General features: G+C 36.4%; 1 protein-coding gene across 15 annotated transcripts in view; it reads right to left on the bottom strand.

Moving 5' to 3' along the window:
• Positions 1–22,241, bottom strand: part of EXOC6 (exocyst complex component 6) — a 219,542-nt gene that overhangs the window by 79,499 nt on the left and 117,802 nt on the right. For all 15 annotated transcript variants that reach the window (XR_001816353.2, XM_037727728.1, XM_037727727.1 and 12 more), the window contains one exon: positions 4,549–4,728. Coding sequence is in view for 14 of the 15 variants with exons in the window: in XM_037727728.1 (XP_037583656.1) it covers positions 4,549–4,728 (180 nt within the window). In the remaining variant the exon portion in view is untranslated. The remainder of the gene's footprint in view (positions 1–4,548; positions 4,729–22,241) is intronic.

Below are 22,241 nucleotides of genomic sequence, written 5' to 3' on the forward strand. Positions count from 1 at the left end.
ACTATAAAGGGTTTTAAAACTGTAACAAGGGAAAAAGGGAGAATAAAAGACCAAACTAACACTTATGAATAGTACCCACTTTCTGCCAAGTACCCTGCCAGACAACTTTTCTACATACTATTTTCATTCATCTTATGATAGTCCTACGGGGAAAAAAAATGCATTACACTCATTTTGCAGAAGGGATGAGGCTCAGAGATTAAGCAAGTTGCCAGGATCCCACAGCTAGTAAATTACAAATCTAAAGTTCAAATATAAAGTATTTCTAACCCTACAGCCCATCCTATCCTATGCACATCCTCACTTAATCACTCAGCCCTCTAGGAACAATAAAAGACAAACATTTCTCAAGGGAATTTGCCTTTTTATTATTCAAATAGAATAATAAAATTTATTATTCAATTAGAATAAAAAGGCAAATTCCTTTGAGGAAAATAATATATTTAGCAGGGAAACATAACATTTTGGGTAATAGAAAAATATTCATTATTTCTATCAATACTATTTAGCTTGCTGTTAATTCCTATAGCCAGAAGAGAGACCGCCTTCTCAGCCAGAACACAGAAAATTGCAGATGAATAGGTATTTTAATCTGAAGGCAAGGAAGCTCTTAATTTTTCCATCCTCTGCGTAGGCTTCCACTGGCAAACACTTAAGAGACACAGGTGAGGGGAATTTTTTCTTTTCTTTGAGACAGGGTTTCCCTTTGTTGTCCAGGCTGGAGTGCAGTGGCATGATCTTCGCTCACTGGAGCCTCTGCCTCTTGGACTCAAGCAATCCTCCTGCCTTAACCTCCCAATAGGCCATTTTTTAAATTTTTCGTAGAGACAAGGTTCACTATATTGTCCAGGCTGTTCTCCAACTCGTGGGCTCAAGTGATCCTCCTGCTTCAGCCTCCCAAAGTGTTGGGATTACAGGTGTGAGCCACCATGGCCAGCAAGGGGAGTAATCAATTCTCTCACTCATCTAACCTTGGACATAAGAGGTTTTTAAAGTGAATGTTATTTGGGTTATTGTGGTTTTTCAAATCCTATAGGTTTCCATGGCTATCACAATCTGCGAAATTCTTTCCCTAAGCTCCATCAAAACCATCATGATCTATTAATTTGTACAGTTCTCATATTCTGTGAGCAGGGAACAAAATTTCACTGGTTAGATCATAACTTTTCTGGAACAAATGGAACTTTTCACTGGGCAATGGTGGTCTGCAATTGCACATCATGACAATCATTGACTAAGAAAACATTCTGATTAGCCGTGCATGATGGCCTGCACCTGTAGTCCCAGCTACTCGGGAGGCTGAAGCAGGAAAATCACTTGAATCTCAAGGCAGAGGCTGCAGTTAGCCAAGGTTGTGCCACTGCACTCCAGCCTGGGTGACAGAGCAAGACTTTGCCAAAAGAAAAGAAAGACACAGTGAGAGAGAAAAGAAAGAAAAGATTATTTTTGTAACAACAGCAGGGGACTGACAGAAACAAAATACTCAGTGAAGCTAACGATGGAACTTTTAAGCTAAAAGTGTTCAATCTTAGGTAACTTTCAGGGTTGGGGGTGAGAGAGTCACCTCTATCCCAGAAAAGCTCCAAATTTTTGCATTATTGGCCAATATTTGCACTACTTGAAAGAGAGGCCCTTAGTTTCTCAGCTTCCACTGACACTAACGGACTCCAATGTTCCTGAACACTACCAAAACCAAAGACAGGGCATGGGGGCCCAAACCAGAAGCACTACTTAACTCATGTCTGTAAGTAGGATGGCGTGTTCTGCTTAAGCAGACTGATTTGGGGTTAAATGTGATAAGCTTCTTCTGAAGCTTCTTTGAGGGTTGAAGAAGTCCAGAATTGGCCTTTTACTCTATTTGGGTCCAAGAATAACCTGAAACTAAGAAACCATTTTCAACTGAAAACATTTAAATAAAAATGGTAGCTTAACGTAATGCCATACTTCATCTAGAAAAATAATAGATTTAATGCCTCCGCCTTTTCTTGTTGCTTAAAAAAATCTAGTTGAATACTGAATACAATTTCAGGATCTTAGAAAACTAATACACAAAGCCATAATATAAACCACTCTATTGACTCCAAAATTTATCAGAGTCAATGATTTACTATTTTTGCTTGAAAATTACGCTTTTAGTTCATCCTTGAATAACAATATATTGTTGTTAGGACCATTTCTCTCTCTCTCTCTTTTTTTTTTTTGAGATAAGGTCTCACTCTGTCACCCATGCTGGAGCACAGTAGCATGATTACAGCTCAATGGAGCCTCCACCTCCCGGGCTCACGCCATCCTCCTACCTCAGTCTCCCACAGCCAAGATGAAAGGTACATGCCATCAAGTCCAGTTAATTTTTGTAGAGACTGGGTTTCACCATGTTGCCCAGGCTAGTCTCGAACTCCTTGGCTCAAGTGGTCCTCCCACCTTGGCCTCCTGAACTACTGGGATTACAGGTATGAGCCAAAGCACCCAGCCCACTTTTCTTTTTTCTTAGGTGTAAACTATTATTTTCTTTTTATATGGTTATGCCTTGTATTTATTGTTGAACTTATGGGTCTACATTGTATAAAAATTTATTTTCTTTATAGAAAAAAATCAATGTTAGATGACATAAAAATCCAAAATGGCATACGAAGACTCAGCTAAAGCCATACAAAACGTCATAAAAGGCCAGGCAGAGTGGCTCACGCCTGTAATCCCAGCATTTTGGGAGGCTGTGGTGGGTGGATCACCAGAGGTCAGGAGTTCAAGACCAGCCTGGCCAACATGGTAAAACCCCATCTGTACTAAAATACAAAAATTATCTGGGTATGGTGGCATACACCTTTAATCCCAGCTACTTGAGAGGCTGAGGCAGGAGAATCGCTTGAAGCCGGGAGGCAGAGGATGCAGTGAGCCTAAATCAGGTCATTGCACTCCAGACTGGATAACAAGAGCAAGGCTTCGTCTCAAAGTAAATAAATAAATAAAATGTCATAATAGATAGGAAAAAATCTAGTTGAATACTGTATACAATTTCAGGATCTTAGAAAACTAATACTGATCTAAAACTAATACTGACAGAAGGCTGATCTAGTTAGACTAGGAGTCTATTTCTCTCAAAGTCACCAGAGTATGTCTTACAAAAAAGCAGGATTTCCTCTAGGACGTCAGCCTAGTAGGTGATCTTGGAAGGTGAGACATTTACCGCAAACATTTCTAACATATAATCTCTCTTAATCCTATTCCATTTATGTACAAAATTCCTACCCATCACGTCAAAGCGAATACATGACACAGATATTAAAATATAAAACATGTGGGTGTGTCTGAAAGCATGTGCATGGGTTTGTTCTTGAAGACTGCTTTTGGCTGGAAGCATGGAGATTTATACTGATAAGGTGAATCCAAATTAATTTAACAATTATTTAGTATAAAGTATATAAAAAAGCACTTCTATAGAAATTAGTTGATAGAAAAATTAAATATATTTATAGATTTCCTTTTTCAGTTCAAAGACAGAAGCTGGGAATACAGTATCATCCCTGGGTAAGCTTCTAAAGTTCTCTGGCCCAGATCCATAATAACAATTTCTTTAAGATAGTCTTCCATTAATTTTTTTTGTTTAAGCAACACCTTCCCTCAACTTTTCTAATCGGTTCTTTGATGGGGAAAGAGTAAAGGATGAAGAAACGTGCCCTTTTTTCCCCATCCCAAACAGGGAGAGGGTGGCTAGAGGCAGCTGTGTAGGTTCCAGATTAACCCATTTATGCCTAGCATTCCATTATTGGAACGCTAAGGTTGCAGGAGTTATTTATATCCTACTGCTCAAGGTTACCTCCAAGGTCTGATTTTCACACAAAAAATTTGCAACCTCCAGTGTAAATGGGTTAAACACTTTATTCTTGTGTTCAACTATATCTTAAGATAAAAAGTTAATAAAATGTCTTCCGATATTTTTTGTATACAATAACTGCATTCATGTTTTAATTCTTTTTTTTATTTCTGGATATACCTAATAAGAGTATGCTTATCCCACTTCTAGTCTTTGCAGTCCTCATCTGAAGAATCCAGTATTTCACCTTCTTTATATTCAAATGTCCTTGCTGTATTTTTTTTAAAAATGTTTCATCAACCAGCTGTCCAAAATGAGATGCACTATGACCACATGCCAGGATAGAACAATGCTCCTGTTTTACTTTTACTCTCTTGCCTCAAAAATAGCCAGAAATTTCTTGGTCCTTTCTAACTGGAAAAGCCATTAATGATGTTGACTTCTATGAAAATTATTTTTATTAGAGATTATTTATATTTAAGTCTATATTGTCAGTTTCAGGGTTTTGCCTTGGTTTTGGTGGAAAGGGAGTTATAGTTATTTTGGTTAAAAATAAAATAAATCAAAATTTCAAACAATTTGGATAAGTTATATTTCCTTCCAAATGGATTTATAATAATGGAAAAGGAAACATGCACTCTAGGAAGGTGGTTTAAACAAGTAAACATCAAACTAAATTCTAAAATATACTTTAGTAAGCAAACATAAAACAATTTTTTGAAAATTTTTATACTTACAGGCAAATGGGTAAACACTTGAAAGATGCTTCTCAAAAAATTAATAAGGTCCATTAAATAACCACTAGCTCTTCCATCTGGTTCAGACATTGTCCAGTCATAATCAGCAAGCTGAACAAATTCATCAATTTTTTGATTCAGTTTGGTGTATATTTCTCCTTCTGCTGCATGTCGAGCATCCTGACATGGGACAAAATAACAACAAAACATAAGAAACAGATAATAAAACAAGTGTTCTTAACATTCTAGATTTTATTTTACATTTTCCTTAGATTTAATATTTTAGTCATTTATTCAAAGTCCAGGAAAACGGTTGGGTTTTTTTTTTTTTTTTCCTGGCAGTACTCTATTTATTTGACTGGATATCACATCTTTTCTTAGTTCCTTTCCAACCTATCACCTTTTTTTTGCCTTTATGTTATAGAACACTTTATAAGATATTAATTCCTGACTTGTTCTCACCACTCTAAGAGGACCCTAGAAGAAACAGAAGCAAAAAAACAGGAGTTGCCAAGAACACAGACCACCTCTAACCCCTGATTCACCGACAGCAATTAAGCTGGACTATCACAGGAAAAATGGAATATCTGTCAGTGCTTTGAGTTTAAGAAGGAGTGGAGGCAGAAGAGAAAGATTGAGATAATTCATTTCTCTGAGGAGAAAGAAACAATAGGAGTGATGTCAACAAAACTAGTGGAGGGAGGATCTCCAAACATGTTCTCATCCATAAAAGAAAACTATCAAAAACTGTCAAAATCAACTTTTTCAGAACTCTGAAAATTAGGTCAAAACTTGCAGAAATACAGGCATCATTTATTCAAGAAAAACAGCTGAATCTTGGTAGGAAAATAAGCTTTGTAGAATTTTAATGTGCACAGTACTCTTGAAAGACAACATTCTAAAACTCTGGTAGAAACCTACAACCTGCCAGGCATCAAAGAGGACAGAACACAGCTGCAGCTCCTTCAAAGCCACATTCTCAGGAAATTATCATTACTTGACCTATCTAGTGGTTTCCTGGAAGACTCCATGCCTATTTACAAGGATGTCTTTCTTTGACCTGAATCAGGACTTTTCTAGTACAAAAAGCCTTTTCCCCAGGGGCAGTTGTCAAAAACAGAGGCAGTAAGTTTAACATGGAGGATGCCTGAGATGGTAGGTAACAACCGGGACAAACAACAGGTTAGCCAAAAGGGCTTAAAAGGAAAAATTGGGGAATGAAATGTCCACAGGTGGCTTTGAAAAGCTCTAACAGATACCTGGGAATCTGAAAGGTCCCCTAAATACATAGGGCTGTGTACATACTCAGGAAAGACCTAAGAAGGCTCTAAGCTCTCATTCATGGCTGACCTTGAGGCTCTGTGTGAGACAGAAACAATACAAGGTAGCCACAGGAGAAAAGAAAATTCCAGGCAACAGTTTTATATGATTGGCCAAAGGAAACTTAAAATAGCTGCAGAAGCTAAGGGCTGATAAGACCCTGAAAAACAGGGTGTAGGCCGTGCTGGCTGAGACTGACTAGACTTAACATGGTACTGGATTTTACCTAAGTTTCACCCAGGTCTCAACGTACACTCATAGCATACTAAATCACACACCTACCAGTGCCATGACAGTTTTAGGAACACTCATATTTGGTGTAAAAATGGGTGGCACCATAGTTCCAAAAATTTTCCACCTTTTTCCAGGAATCTTCATGAATATGTCATCCCTTGGTTAAAAAAACCCCTAAAGGTAGTAGCCCCCAAACCCCTTGTGCGTGACTCTCTCTTGAGTGTGCCTGCATTCCCCTTTCTTGAATGTGTACTTTTTGTTTTGCAATTAAGTCTCCATACTTTCACTATTTTCTGACTCGTCCTTGAATTCCTTCTCACGACGGTGTCAAGAGTCTAGACACTGGCTGGGATTGAGGTCCCAGCAGCATTTGAGGACCTCCTCCAGCCCACAAGTATCATGTGCAAGTAGAAATTAAAAGCCAAAGCAAACTTGCTAATTTCCTATCTCAGTGTTTAAAGCATACCCCAATGTGTACACAGAGCCCTTTGGCAAAGACTAGGGGACTTAAAGGTTCCAGGCTTTTAAGGAAATCTGTATCCAAACACTAGCTGACCACTAAGCTAACCAAGCAAAGACTTCAGTGGCCACATATGACAAAGAACACAGGCTTACAGATTTAGTTCAGAAAGGTCACAAAACAAACAACGAACGAAAGAAACAACAAACCCCTGGGAGAGGAGAGAACTTCCAGAGTTGCCACCTTATATGATTTTAAATGTCCAGTCATAAATAAAAAATTACAAGTTATACAAAGAAACAAAGTATGACCCACACACAGGAAAAAACGCAACCAATAGAAACTGTCTGTGAGGAAGCTCAGATGTTGAACTTACAGGACAAAAACTTAAGAACAAAAGGAAATCATATCTAAAGAACTAAAGGAAAAGTATAAGAAAACATCAACAAATAGAAAATATATATAGAAACTATTAAAAATACAATAAATGATGCCTGTAATCCCAGCACTTTGGGAGGCTGAGGCAGGTGGATTACCTGAGGTCAGGAGTTTGAGACCAGCCTGGCCAACATGGTGAAACCACATCTCTACTTAAAATTAAAACATTAGCCAGACAAGGTGGTGCGTGCCTGTAATTGAGCTTCTCAAGAGGCTGAGGCAGGAGAATCACTTGAATCCAGGAGGCGGAGGTTGCATTGAGCCAAGATGGCGCCACTGCACTCCAGCCTGGCAACTGAGTTGAGACTCCAACTCAAAAAAGACAAAAAAAAAATTACACTAAGTGAAGTAAAAAAAAAATCACTAAAGGAGTTCAACAGTAGATATGAGCAGGCAAAAGCAGCAGAAGACTTAATCCACAATATAAATCACCTGGACCTAACAGTCATCTATTCAACACTCCACTCAGCAAGAGCAGACCACTCAACAAGAGCAGACCACACATTATTCTCAGGTGAATAATCAAAATGTACCATTTCCACATTTTAACGCTTCTTTGGCTCCCTCTCCAATTTTCACATTAACCACTTACTCCTCACTGCCATAGTGGGCTAGGGAAAACCAACTATTGATAGACATCTATTTGCATGCCTGGCTTCACAGTAGGATTGAAACAAGAATTCCAAGATATTTCTTCTCTCCCCATTCGGTGGTCTAATACAAAGCTGACATAGTGAGGAGAGGCACTGAGTTCAACAGTGGCTCCCCTCAACTACAGAAAAAAGTAAAAATAAACATTATTTTAGATAAAACAGATATTTAAATTAATGATATTAATGGAAACTTTAATGAAGCACTATTAAATACGGTAGTAGCAAGATAAGCTCTGATTCAAAATAGTTACTTATACAGTCATCCTTTCAGGGGAGATTGGTTCCAGGATCTCCCTCAGATACCAAAATCTGCAGATGCTGAAGTCCTTTATATAAAATGGTGTGGTATTTGCATATAATCTACACACATCCTCCCGTATACTTTAAATAATCTCTTAATTACTCAGCAATCACCTAGTACAATGTAAATGCTATGTAAATAGTTGCCACACTATTGTTTAGGGTATAATAACAAGAAAAGGAAGTCTGTACAAGTTCAGTACAGATGTGCTATCTATCTTTTTTTCCAATTATTTTTGATCCACGATAGGTTGAATCCAAGATGGGGAACCCATGGATATGGAATGAAGGCAGGAAGTTCATGTCTGTTTACTTTCATTGATGTATCTCTAGCACCTAGAACGGTGCTTGGCACATAGTAAGCAGTAGATGAGCACATGTTAAATGAATAAAGGAAATCACCACTGTCTTGAAAAAAGCTTATAATCTAGTTGAGGATAGAAAATCTAGATAAGGATAGAAAATACAGTAATCGACCAGGCACGGTGGCTCACACTTGTAATCCCAGCACTTTAGGAGGCTGCAACAAGTAGATCACCTGAGGTCAGGAGTTCGAGACAAGCCTGGCCAATATGGTGAAACCCTGTCTCTACTAAAAATACAAAAATTAGCTGGGCATGGTGGCACATGCCTATAATCCCAGCTACTCAGGAGGCTGAGGTATGAGAATCACTTGAACCCAGGAGTCAGAGGTTGCAGTAAGCCAAGATCACACCTCTGCACTCCAGCCTGGGAGACAGAGTGAGACTCCGTCTCAAAAAATAAAATAAAATAAATACAATAATGAATGAATGAACATGCACAAATTAGTACTAACAACATGTATAGTAAAAGTATACCAAATAAGAAGAGATCATGTTGGTTAGAAAGAAGATTTCATGGAGGAAAATCTACCTGGTGATATGGAAAAATAGGAATCTAAAAGTGTTTTATGTGGTTGCTGTTCCAGTTACTATTTTTGAGTTAGTGACTTAAAATAACAAACATTTAGGCCGGGCGTGGTGGCTCACGCCTGTAATCCCAGCACTGTGGGAGGCCGAGGCGGGTGGATCACGAGGTCAAGAGATCGAGACCATCCTGGTCAACATGGTGAAACCCCGTCTCTACTAAAAATACAAAAAATTAGCTGGGCATGGTGGCGTGTGCCTGTAATCCCAGCTACTCAGGAGGCTGAGGCAGGAGAATTGCCTGAACCCAGGAGGCGGAGGTTGCGGTGAGCCGAGATCGCGCCATTGCACTCCAGCCTGGGTAACAAGAGCGAAACTCCGTCTCAAAAAAAATAAATAAATAACAAACATTTCATTATACTCATAGGTTCTATGGATCAGGAAACAGTGGAGATTACTTTGTACTACAATATCTGTGACCTCAGCTGGGAATGACTTGAAGGCTGGCAATAAGACTCAATAGCTGGAGGTTAGAATCATCTGGAGGCTTCCTCACTCATATGTCTAGCAATGGGGATGGGTAGCCTCTCCATGTTGCTTGGCTACCTCAAAGCCAAGCATTTCAGTGTCTCCTCAAAGTGCTAAAGTGGCTAAAGAGTAACTGAGCTTCTTAAATAGCAGCACAGGGATCCAAGCATAAAATAAAGGCAGTAATACATTGCTCCATGCCTGGAATAAAGGCAGTAACACATTGCCTTTATTTCCTAGCCTCAGAAGTCTAAAGTCTCAAATGACTTTGACTGTAATTTCTGGGTCAAAGCTGTCACAAGTCTGCCCAGAGCAAGAGAAGGGGATATAGATCCTCACTTCTCAATGAGAAGAGTGTCCAGGAATTTGCGGCCATTTTAAAAATCACTATTCCTGCTAATAATGAATAACGAAGAAATGGCTCATAAAGAATATGGGCTGGCACTTCCATTTACTTAATAGAAAAAAAAAAAAAACAGAAGGGGTTTGGGGAAACAGAAAGGTGTTTGATTCCCACTATTTTACCTATCTTTACATCTTAAGCAAATTAACCTAATTTCTTACCTACGAAATGAGAATCATCCCCATCTCACAGGGCTGTCTGAGCATTATACAAGCTTCTATAATTAATACAAAGTACCTAACAGTACTTAGCACCCAAAAGGGGCTAAAAATATCATTTTTCTTACACTTACTTGTGTTGTATGCCTAGTAATGCTCAATAAATGTCTTACAAAAAGAACTGTATGGAGACTACTAGTATATCAGAATTCCAAGCCTTCCAAATTGCCCAAGTTGGCTTGACTTACTGTAGTTTTTGTATGTAAGGGAGGAAAAAAATGGGTATTAAACATTCACAGAATATATTTTTTAAATATAAACCATGGCTGGGTACAGTGGTTCATGCCTATAATCCCAGCAGTTTGGGAGGCTGCGGCAGGAGGATCACTTGAGGCCAAGAATTAAAGAACAGGCTAGGCAACACAATGAGACCCTGTCTCTACCAAAAAATAAAAAATTTAGCTGGGCATGGTGGCTTGTGCCTATAGTCCTAGCTACTCAGGAGGCTGAGATGGGAGGATAACTTGAGCCTGGGAGTTTGAGGCTGCAGTGAGCTATGATTGCAGCACTGCACTCCAGCCTGGGTGACAGAGACCTTGTCTCTATTTAAAAAAAAAAAGAAAAAAAAAAAAGAAAGAAAAAGAAAGGTAAAACACTAACCACTGCAAAGGGGTTCCATATTTAATATGTATAATTCATGGCAGTAACACATACTTCTTTTTAACTTCCTTAACATTAGAGGCAATGCTATGACATATAAAACTATAATATAACACCTTAATGATATCACTTGTAAGTCAATGTTAACTTCCTTAACATTAGAGGCAAATGCTATGACATATAAAACTATAACACCTTAATGATATCACTTGTAAGTCAATTTTCTCAAAGCAATATAAAAAAATTTATTTACCATTTTGCATTTTGCCCCAGTGTTTGTAATCAGTTCCCTTGTTCCTATCTCACTACATTTATTGAATCTAACCAGATGAATATAGGTCACTACACAACTGAAGACAGGCAGCAATTCCAGAAAGCAGCTGGATAAGAGAAAGAACCCTAAACCTCAGAACTATGTACAATCACCTCATACTCAACCTGCTTCCCTTCTATCACTGGGCAAAGAAAATTGAGAGTCTGATTGCTCCTATCTTTTGGGGCATTTTCTGTCTGCACTCAGACCACTATTTATGATTTCTTTTGCTTTTCTGGGATGCCTCTGATATAGGCAGAAAGAGAAAGAGATGCATAACAAGGTTTTAAAAGCCAGTTTCAAGAAGCTCCCCTCCTCCAAACTTACAGAGCTAAAGTACTTGGTTAAACTTTAGATTGATATAAAACTGGCTATTCTTTTAAAAGCCAAATTTAAATCCAGCTTTAATTCCCTTGTTTACTTTATAGAACTTTATTAAAATAAAGATGTTAGTTCACAATCTCCTAGATTTAAAAAGCCCATATGGGACAACTGAAATATTAACCAATAGTTGAGGGAGTAGTAGAGACCAAATATCTAGAAAGTTTTAAGTCTTGAGGGAAAAAAATACTACCTTTATGTGAAGGAAGAAAATCATAAAAATGATAAAACCATTCACACCATCACATGAAGTAATTATAATTACATGCTTTCTAGATCCTGTTTAGTGAAAAAGTGGTTCAGAAAACACTTCTGAAAGGAACTAAGCAAAAAGAAAAGGGAAAACATAAAAATATATTTATTGTTTTTTGTTGTTGTCGCTAGAACTTTATTGATTAGTCTATTTCTGAGGTGACACCACGTGCAGGTTCCACACTTCCCATAAAATATCTAAGTTAAAATAAACATTTCTCAAGATGTTAAAAAAACTTTTGGGGAGGGGTACCTAACTTCTTTTTTTTAAGTTTATTAATGCTTTCCATGGGATGTAACGGGAAGCAAATAAATCTATGTTAGGAAATCACCAGCTGTACTATGCCAAAGAAAATTTTCAGACAGCACTACCAAGCGGTAATATGATTGAAGTCAACACTTGACAGAACTTTTCTAAGGACTGAGAATTCTGCTTATTTTATAATCCAGACAAATATAATCATTAGAAAAAATATGTGTCTGATCTTTATAGCTGCATGAACTGATTCACTACATTTTCTTTTTAAAGGAATGGGAGCAAGGATAGAAAGATAGAAAAAGCTTTCAATGTAATTTTTCCTGTAGCTATACATAGGAATACACTGAATTATTTGGTAAGACATTCCTAAGAGATGATTACTAATTATTACTAGTGATTTAGTGATTGCTAAGGAAATTAGTTAGGACTTCTTGGGAAGTTCTAGAGTTGAACCCTGAATAGTCTCAATCCTTATGACCTTACAAGAAGGTCAAAAGCATTATTAACTCTTGACATTCTAGTCAGTTAGCATATCAGCTAACTCTTAAATAAAAGGTAAAGATTCAGTTTATAAACAAAGTAATTAATTCTTCCTTTATTTGTTGAAGAAATAGTGCCCTCTGGAGGCAGAAATGTATCTAGCATAATTTGAGAACTTTTAAAAAAATATTTCAATGTGTAAAAATTAAATATACTACCAGTGGTTCCCAACCATAGGTGTGCAACAGAACCCATCTAAGTATCTTTTTAAAGCATATACATGCACAAATTCCACATAGACCGTGTGGAGCATAAGCATGTGTGTTTTAAATAAAAGCTAAGTAGCAATGGATAAAGATTTTAGTAAACATCTACAATTTACTGTCCATCATTCATTCCTCCTCTTGGAATAATTTGCCAAGTATGTTTTGGAAAATCACCCTGCCCCCATTCACAGATATCTCATTTGGGTAGGACTGAACCTATATCTAGCTCCAAGGATGGGTCTTGCTGAGTTTAAGTCAATTAGCAATTTCCATTCTCTTACAAAAAAATTCTATAGCAGCTAGTGGAGGTAGATGGTTTATCTTCCTTTAGATGACAGGACAACGACGATGTGAGGTTTGGGACTGTGACCAGGCAGTCATTTTGCTACCAGACTGAGAAAACCTAGAGCTGCTGGGAGCTACTGGGCCACTGTAAGTAGTCTGACAATGATGACAAAATTGCATAGAGTTAAAAGATGGAGAGACTCTGGGTCCACAGTGACATCTACTGAGTAGCAGTCCCCTATCTCTGGACATCTCCGTGTCACTGGCCAATAATTTTTCCTTTCTTGTTTAAGAAAGTTTGAGTTGGGTTTTCCTTCAGTTCTTGTCAATTTTCTGTTAATAACCCTGATTAATACAAGTATCTTAATTGAAACATTTATTGAATATTTAAGAAAAAAGTTACTTTTAATTTTGCTCATTTGGAACAAGGGGAATACATCTATATTTTTATGGGCCTTAAATATCTAGGCAAGAGATGAAGTTAGAGCTATCACAATAAAGGTGTCCTCCCTAGTTAACTTCTTCCTGCTCTAATTCAATAAACAAAATTCCAATAATCCATGCTCTTGACATAAACATTTCTAATATCAGTTACACTGCATATAGCATCCAACTCATTATCCAATGTCACTACTAATGCAGAAGGGAAAAAGCAGTAAGACCAACCAATGTAATCTATTATTTCATTATGATGGAGAAAAAGTTGTGCTAATAAAATGGACAGAGAAGCCAATTAAGAAATTATAATTTTTTTAAAAATATATAATTTCCATTCAATATCTTAAATGTCAATGTGTCAGTCAAAAGAAGTTGTTTTATTCTTTATATTCTTCATATTTAGTACTTAAAATCAACCAAAAAATAAAAGAGGGATTTGCTTGCTATGCTTCTCATTAAATTAGCAAAAAGTAATAATTCACTTGGCTACTTTTCATCAGGTTTTTTCATTATATGATATTACTGTGATTTAAAAAAAAAAAAGAGTATTAGGCTTTAGGATATGTATTATGCCTTACACACATGCAAATCATAGATTACCATATGATCAATACTCTGGGTAAAACAAAGCTCAAGATCTGCTCCACAATGAACTAAGAAATCAAAAGTTAAAAGCCATGAAAAGCGTGTATGAGTTGGAAGACCTGAAGTATCACAAAGTTCCAGAAATTGCTCTAAAAGATTACCCTGCTGGGTACAGTGGCTCTCGTCTGTAATCCCAACACTTTGGGAGTCTGAAGCAGGAGGATCACTAGAGCCCAGGAGCTTGAGACCTACATGGGCAACATGGTGAGACCCTATTTCTACAAAAAACAAATTTAAAAAAATTGGCCAGGTAAGATGGTGTGCACCTGTAATCCCAGCTACTAGGGAGGCTGAACTGGGAGGATCACTTGAGCCCAGGAGATCAAGGCTGCAGTGAGCTATGATTAAAAAAAAAAATTGTTTGTTGTAAAAAGAAATACAGTCACCATGGACTATAAATCAGGGATTAATAATATAGTTCTAAAGTAGGTAGGTCACAAATAGTATACTAAATGTTCTATCACAAATGTAGGTTACTGTAAGAATTATGTTTATTATATCAAAAACAATTTTCACAGGTAATTACCCAATCTACAGTCCTCTGCTCTACCAGCTGGGCATCGAAGGGTGCACCCAAAAACAATTTTCAGAGGGAAATCCAAAGTACTTCTTAGAGAATTAGATAATGCAAGGTGAAGTATCAGTTAAAAAGCTATGGCCCAAGTAGAGCTGAAGATCAAAATTTAAGTAAAGGAAACTGATACTAACTGCTTCTAGGAGAAATTACATTTTTCCCCAGAATATACATTCAAAACACATGTAAATCAAACATTATTTTTAAACAAAAATAAGCATCCTTATTGACATAAATTGAATAAATATGATTTTATACTCCATCTTCTGGGTCACTGTCTGAACATCTGAATATAACTTCAGCTTTCTGCCTCCTGTGCATGGGTTTATACCAATTCTTCCTTCTCTTCATCTCTGCTGATTAAAATCCTACCTATGCTCCAAATTGATACAAATACTTCAATGCCTTCAGGGTCCAGGCAGGTAACAAGAATGAGTATGGCAGGCAGGGTATTTATGGTAGGCAGGATGATTATAGAGTTTGCATCTCATTTAAAAGTATGCAAATTCAAAACATTTAGAAAAACTGCAAAACCAAATCAAACATGTCTACAGGACTAAATTCATCTACTACTATATACGGTTGTTATTTGTCTGTAGTTATCTGCTCTTCTAGGTTAAAAGAATCCTAGTGGTTAAGAATCATTCCATGCCTTCCCCTCAGCAACTAGCACAGTACCACAGAGATACATTGTAGGGCTGGACAGTGGCTCACACTTGTAATCCAAGCACTTTGGGAGGCTGAAGCAAGAGGATTGTTTGAGTCCAGGAGTTCGAGACCACCTAGGCAATACAGTAAGACCCTGTCTCTACAAAACAATTTTTTTTTAATCAGCCAAGGTGGTAAAATGGGCCTGTAGTCCTAGCTATTTGGAAGGCTGAGGTGGGAGGATCAGGAGCCCAGGAAGTCGAGGCTGCAGTGAGCCATGATCAAGTCACTGCACTTCAGTCTGGATGACAGCACGAAACCCTGTCTCAAAAAAACAAAATATATATATACATGTATGTATGTATATGTGTGTGTGTCAGTCATTCTAGTCAGTTTTATATATATATATATAACATATATATATATGTGTATATATATATACACACACATGTGTATGTGTATATATGTATATACATATATGTGCATACATCTACACATACATATATACACACATATACATTTTTGCTCAAAAACATCATTTAACATATGCTCCCAGGTGAAAAATGACACTTAGTTTAGACAAAGGAATTACTGCTTTGTTTACAGGAGTATCTTTTGGGACACAATCAAAGCCTTACTTTAGACAAGACAAAATATTTCATTTCTTGTTCCTTATCAAAGTGGCCTGTCCTAGAATAACCTAAATCTCTCATAGAGCCACCTGCTAACTACCTCACTTGTAGAGGGAAATATAGATTTTGAGCTATAATCAGTAACTGGAGTAATTCAAAATCCAGTCTTTGGATTATCTGAGATTGTCACAGGTCACTGTAAACTAAATAATTCTCTAATTCTCCAACTACCTAAGTTATCTCCTTTTCCTTTTTAAAAAGCAGGTGCTATATTTTTACCTTTCTAGTTTTCAAGGGCTTCTGTACCTCAAAAGTGTTGACAAATAATGACTAGTGGCTTTGTGGTAGCATCTGCCACTCCTGAAGTGGTTGTTTTTGTCATCAGGTTTGCAAATCATCTGATATAAATATCTTTTTTAAGTAGTCCTCAACCATTTGTCTCCCTGTCCCTACTCTTTCTGCTTTCTTTATAAGTAGCATTTGCTATAATTAACTGATTACTGATATTTAAAAAAAAAAACAAAAAAACAGAAAGCTGAGCACTCCTGTCTTGAGGTCTCTACATTTTGTGACCCTCCTCTTTTGTTTACAGAACTAAAAAAATGTTTTTATTTTTTCTGTTACCTTTTGTGTTTTTGGCAAAGTAGCATTTCCCTTATTTACTTTTCTGTTCTATTTACCAAGGGATTCTAATTAACTTATTCTATTCCATATATATTTGTTACACAATCTGCTTTTGCCTTTGGTTGTTTTCTAACTTACCTTTTAGGATTTTATGTCATTCAAATGTATTAAATCAGCTGTAAGCATGAAACTGCTTTATATACGGCCCTCTCCAATGGGGAAGACCAGAAAAGGAGAAGTTGGTGATAAAGGATGACAAAAGAAATAAATGTCACGTACACTGCCTTTTTAAAATGGCAATCAAATTGCGTACACAATACAAGAAATCTTACAAAGGAACACTCCATCAATAAAAAAGCGTATAAGTAATCAGAAGCTGACATGCAATTAATCAGTCAAGGAGTAATTTTGCAAGTGCCCTCGCAAAGCAATAAATCAACTTTACATATGTAAAACAACATAACAATTATAATTAAAATGAAAAAATTTTAAACTTATTAGTTCTAAATGTTTATGCCAGTTTCTGAATTTATATCTTTACTACTAAAAATTAAATAAATATAAATTATATTTTACCCATATGGTAACAACTCAGAGGTCACGTATCCAGTCAACAACCAAGAAGAAGGCAAAAAAAAAGTCTCTAAGTAGCCAAAAGTGATACAGTTCACACACTAATAAATAAGGTGTAGTAAATTCTATCATGGAATACCGTATTGAATTCAAAATAAATAAACTACAGCTACATGCAACAACACAAATGAAATACCCCAAGTCATGCTGAGTGAAAGAAGTCAGACACACAAAAAGATGCACTCTGTTATGATTCCATTTAAATAGAACCCAAAAACCGGCAAAACTACTCTGTGCCATTAAAAGTCAGTACTGATAGGAAAAAAGATAGTGACAAAGGAAAGGAAAGAGGAAGGTTTCTACAGTGCTAGTAATGCTTTATCTCTTGACCTCATAGTTACAAGTGTGCTCACCTTTTTTTTTTGTTTTTGGCAATTTAAATAGACTATTTTTTAGAGTAGTCAACAGCAAAACTGAGCAGAAAGTACAGAGATTTACTACATACCCTAAAAATTCCAAAGTCCACAGTAGATACTGGATCCACTCATGGTATTTTACATTCTATGGGTTTTGATGCATGTATTCACAATTACATACTTTTAGGGCAGTAGTTTCACTGCCCTAAACATCCTCTGTGCTTCACCTATTTATCCCTCTACCACTCCCTCACTCCTGGCAACCATTAACTTTTTTATTGTCTCCACAGCTTTGTCTTTTCCAGAATGTACATAGTTGGAATCATACAATATGTAGCCTTTTCGGATTGCCTTCTTTCACTTTATAATATGTGTTTAAGTTTCCTTCAAATCACTGGCTAGATAGCTCATTTCTTTTTAGTACTTAATAATATTACACTGACCAGATATCTCAGGGTTTATTTATCCATTCACCTACTAAAGGACATCTTGGTTGCTTCCAAGTTTGGGCAATTATAATAAAGTTGCCATAAACATCCATGTTTATACCAAGTTTTTGGGTGAACCTAAGTTTTCAACTCCTTGAGATAAATACCAAGAAGCACAATTGCTGCATCACATGGTAGGACTGTGTTGCACTTTATAAGAAGCTGCCAAAATGGTCTTTTAAGGAGGCAGTAGCATTTTTGCATTCCCACCAGCAATGAGTAAGAGCTTCTGTTGCTCCACATCTTTGTCAGCGTTTGGTGTTGTCACTGTTCTGGATTTTGGCCACTCTAATAGGTGTGCAGTGGTATCTCATTGTTGTTTTAATTTGCATTTCCCTTATGACATATATGGAATATCTTTTCATATGCTTATCTGGCATCCCTGTGTCTTCTTTGCTGAGGTATATGTTAAGGTCTTCGGCCCATTTTAAAATCAATTGTTCATTTTCTTGTTGCGTTTTAAGAGTTTTTTGCATATTTTGGACAAGAGTCCTTTATCAGATAAGTCTTACGCAAATATTTTCTCCCAGTCTGTGGCTTGTCTTCTCATTCTGTTGACAGGTCTCATTCTGTTCACAGAACAGAAATCTAAAATTTTAATGAAGTTCAGTTTATCAATGATTTCTGATTGTTCCTTTGGGGAACAATCAAGACTAAAAAGTCATTGCCCCACCCAAGGTCATCTTGATTTTCCATGTTATCTTCTAGGAGTTTTATCATTTTGCATTTTACATACAGATGTGTGATGCATTTTGAGTCAGTTTTTGTGAAGGGTGTAAGGTCTAGTCTAGATTAACTTTTTTGCATGTGGATGTCCAGTTGTTCCAGCACTATTTGTTGAAAAAACTATCTTTGCTACATTTTATTGCCTTTGCTCCTTTGTCAAAATTCAGTTGACTACATTTATGTGGTTCTACTTCTGGGGCCTATAATCTTTTCCATTAATCTATTTGTCTGTTGTTTGTCCAATACCACATCTTATTCATTACTACAGCTTTATAGTAAGTCTTGAAGATGGGTAGTATCAGTCCTCCAACTTTGTTCTTCAATACTCTGTTGGTTCTTCTGGGTCTTCCGTCTCTCCAGATAAAGTTAAGGATCACTTTGTCAACACCCACAGAAAAACTTGCTGGGATATTAATGGGGAATACATTAAATCTGTAGATCAAGTTAGGAAAAATTGACATGTACCATGTCCTTGGTCCACAGGAAGGGAATTTCAAGCCCTTAAAGACAATTTACTACTGTCACTACAAACACAATCCTAAAAAGCTTTGCTACAGAGTCATTAGCAGACAAAAAAAAAAAAAAGGCAAGTTAGAAAAAGAATCAGAAATACATTTCTTCTAGGCATTTACAGTTGGAATTACTGCCAGGACTCAAAAGAAAACTCTTCAGAGTAACAGGTTCAAAAAGCTCCATGGAGTCAAGTTAAAGATCCCTGATGCCAAAGAGAAAGAACTGAACTACTAAACAGGTTAGAAAGGGAATGGTATTTCCGTTTTTTCCCTCTATACTGATGCAAATGTTTCCAGTTAGGAGAAGTCTTATATTAGCTTTAAGTAGCTCTCTATTTGAGTATGAGTTAATTTCAAAAAATTGAGGTACTTTTTAGTACTTAAAATGACCATATATATCAGGGTTTCTTTAAGTAGTTCCTGAGGGCAGGAACTACTTATTGAACCTCTTTTACATCACTTACAGATTTAGCAAACAAGGTAACAAGATGGTATATACACTATTTCCTAAAGTAAATATATATGACACAAGATCAGGCAGTTTGCGTGTGCATGTGTAATTTTTGGAAAAGAAGCAAATAGAGGTATAGGTATCATTAGGTGCTTGTTTCCAGAATCATTAAGCAATCAAACAGAAACATGTTTTCTAGGATCACTGAACTGAAAAAAAAATCAAGCTAAGAGGCTAAATGATCCAATTGAATTCTATAGTCAAGACTGTACTTCAACTGTCTCTGTGAAAGAGGCAACAGGCTATTCACTATGAATGGAAATTCCCCAGTGTCCCTCAGTAATTCACTTTATTTATTTTTTTTTGAGACGGAGTTTCGCTCTTGTTACCCAGGCTGGAGTGCAATGGCGTGATCTCAGCTCACCGCAACCTCCGCCTCCTGGGTTCAGGCAATTCTCCTGCCTCCTTAGTAGCTGGGATTACAGGCACGTGCCACCATGCCCAGCTAATTTTTTGTATTTTTTTAGTAGAGACGGGGTTTCACCATGTTGACCAGGATGGTCTCGATCTCTTGACCTCGTGATCCACCCGCCTCGGCCTCCCAAAGTGCTGGGATTACAGCTTGAGCCACCATGCCCGGCAGTAATTCACTTGAATATTGATTAAACAATCCTCCCTGTTGAAGTGCTTCCCCTTATCACAGTTCGAGACAAATTCTTCTTGAAATAGACCAAAAGATAGAACTGAAAAATACCTGACCTTCAAATATTAAGATGAAAACAGCTCTTGTTCACATATTAGAAAACAGAAAAGAATTTACTGAGTTCTATATGAAAACAAAACAATCAAATAAACAACAAAAAACAAAGATGCTCTACTATTTATAGAGTAGAACTTCATTTCTGGATTTCCAAGGAAATCCACCAAGGAGTATGCAATGGTAGTTTTGGTTTCCACTCTGGAATGACGAACCAGAGCTAACATTTCTAAACATTCTTTCCCAACAGGCAGATTTTGAGGAATACGCTTCCATTATCCCCTAATGTAAGATCATTATGTTCCAGTATCCTTGGTTCTTTGGCTTAGGACCGATAAGAAAAATTTCTTGAAGATCCCTAGAAATACAAGATGCTTACGCAATTCATGTTTTAATCAGAGAGTACTGAGTAAGCATATTAAATTTAATGATAACCATTAAATATGCCTACAACTCTAAGCCTGAGAAATCCCTTCTTGACAGCGTTATGAATGACATATGGATATAAGGACAGAGAGAACAATAAAGAGAAAGTAGAGGCATTATGAAAAATCTAACATAAAAGCTAAGAATAAATTTGTCCTTGGATAAATAAGTGACTAAAAACTTGTAGCATCTCCTCCTATATTACCATACTTATCACGCCATATTTTTAAGTGTCTTTTATTATTTTTTTCCTCCTCTGAGCTTCTTGAGGGCAGGGATACATTTCTGTATTCTCAGGGTCCAAACAGAATGGTCAGAGCATGATTTACGTACAATGAATGGCTCTGTACTAAGTGTCTTCTTTAATCCTCATAATAATCATATGAGGTACTGTATTGTTACTCTTATTTTATAGATAAAGAAACTGGGATCATTTCTATTAAAGAACTTGCCCAAGGTCCCAGAGCAATCTAACTTCAGAGTATCTGCATTTAATCACTGAACTATAGTATCTGAATAAATGAATGCTTGCTTTTTTAGGCTTCTAAGTTTTAATAACTAATTTTATAAGTCTGCTGATTCAGATATCATTCTGTATTTGTGTCTTATGTATTGAAATGACTATATGAGCTCAAGAGTCACCAGAGGAGCATAACATTTAGGGGCCAAGCAGATAATTCTAGGATCCCAGGGTTGTTTCTGGACTTCACACATTCAAAGTACGGTTAAATGTTAACATTAAATTAGTTATTTTTAAACACAAGTACATTCATTTTTTAAAATGCAAATTATTACAATATAATCTTAGGGGGTGATTGATAATATAACAAAAGTAGTTAAAGAGAATTCTTTTTAATAGGAAACTTAGCGCTATAAGGTTAAATCAGTAAGCCCATTTTACAGATAAGTGATCAGTATGTGGTTTATCATTAGTTTAACAAAATATTCAATGTAAGGGGATTTATATACACTAGACTAAGCCAATGTCTCATCTATGACTCCAAATCAATAAAATAATAAACTAGCTTATGAAATTATTTAATCTTACATTCTGCCTAAAACAACCATTAATTAATCCTCAGTATATCCCACACGTTATTCAAACAGAAATCTTTCTATCTGCAAAAGAGGTAGGACTTCAATGACATGTAATATTTATTTTTCTTTAGATCAGAACCAGTCAAGAAGGGAAAACAAGTCTATCTGTATTTGTCTTACATTTTAAATTTCTAGACATAAACACTCACATAAACTTAATTTTTAAAATGTGAAATATTAATTCAGATAGACCTATTCAGCACCACCATAAATCAACAAAACATGAACAAACCGTATATACACTGTAGAAAATAAGTATACTTTTTTCCATTTTAATAAGATGTTTACAATGCCAAAAAGAAAATGGCATTTATCTGCTGATTGTTGACAATGATTATCTCTAATTCTTAATTTTTAAGAATATAATAGATCTTGCATGTAATAAAAACAGTCTTTAATTTCTTAACA

The sequence above is a fragment of the Cebus imitator genome, unplaced genomic scaffold (genome assembly GCF_001604975.1).
Source record: "Cebus imitator isolate Cc_AM_T3 unplaced genomic scaffold, Cebus_imitator-1.0 Scaffold238, whole genome shotgun sequence".
NCBI lineage: Eukaryota > Metazoa > Chordata > Mammalia > Primates > Cebidae > Cebus > Cebus imitator.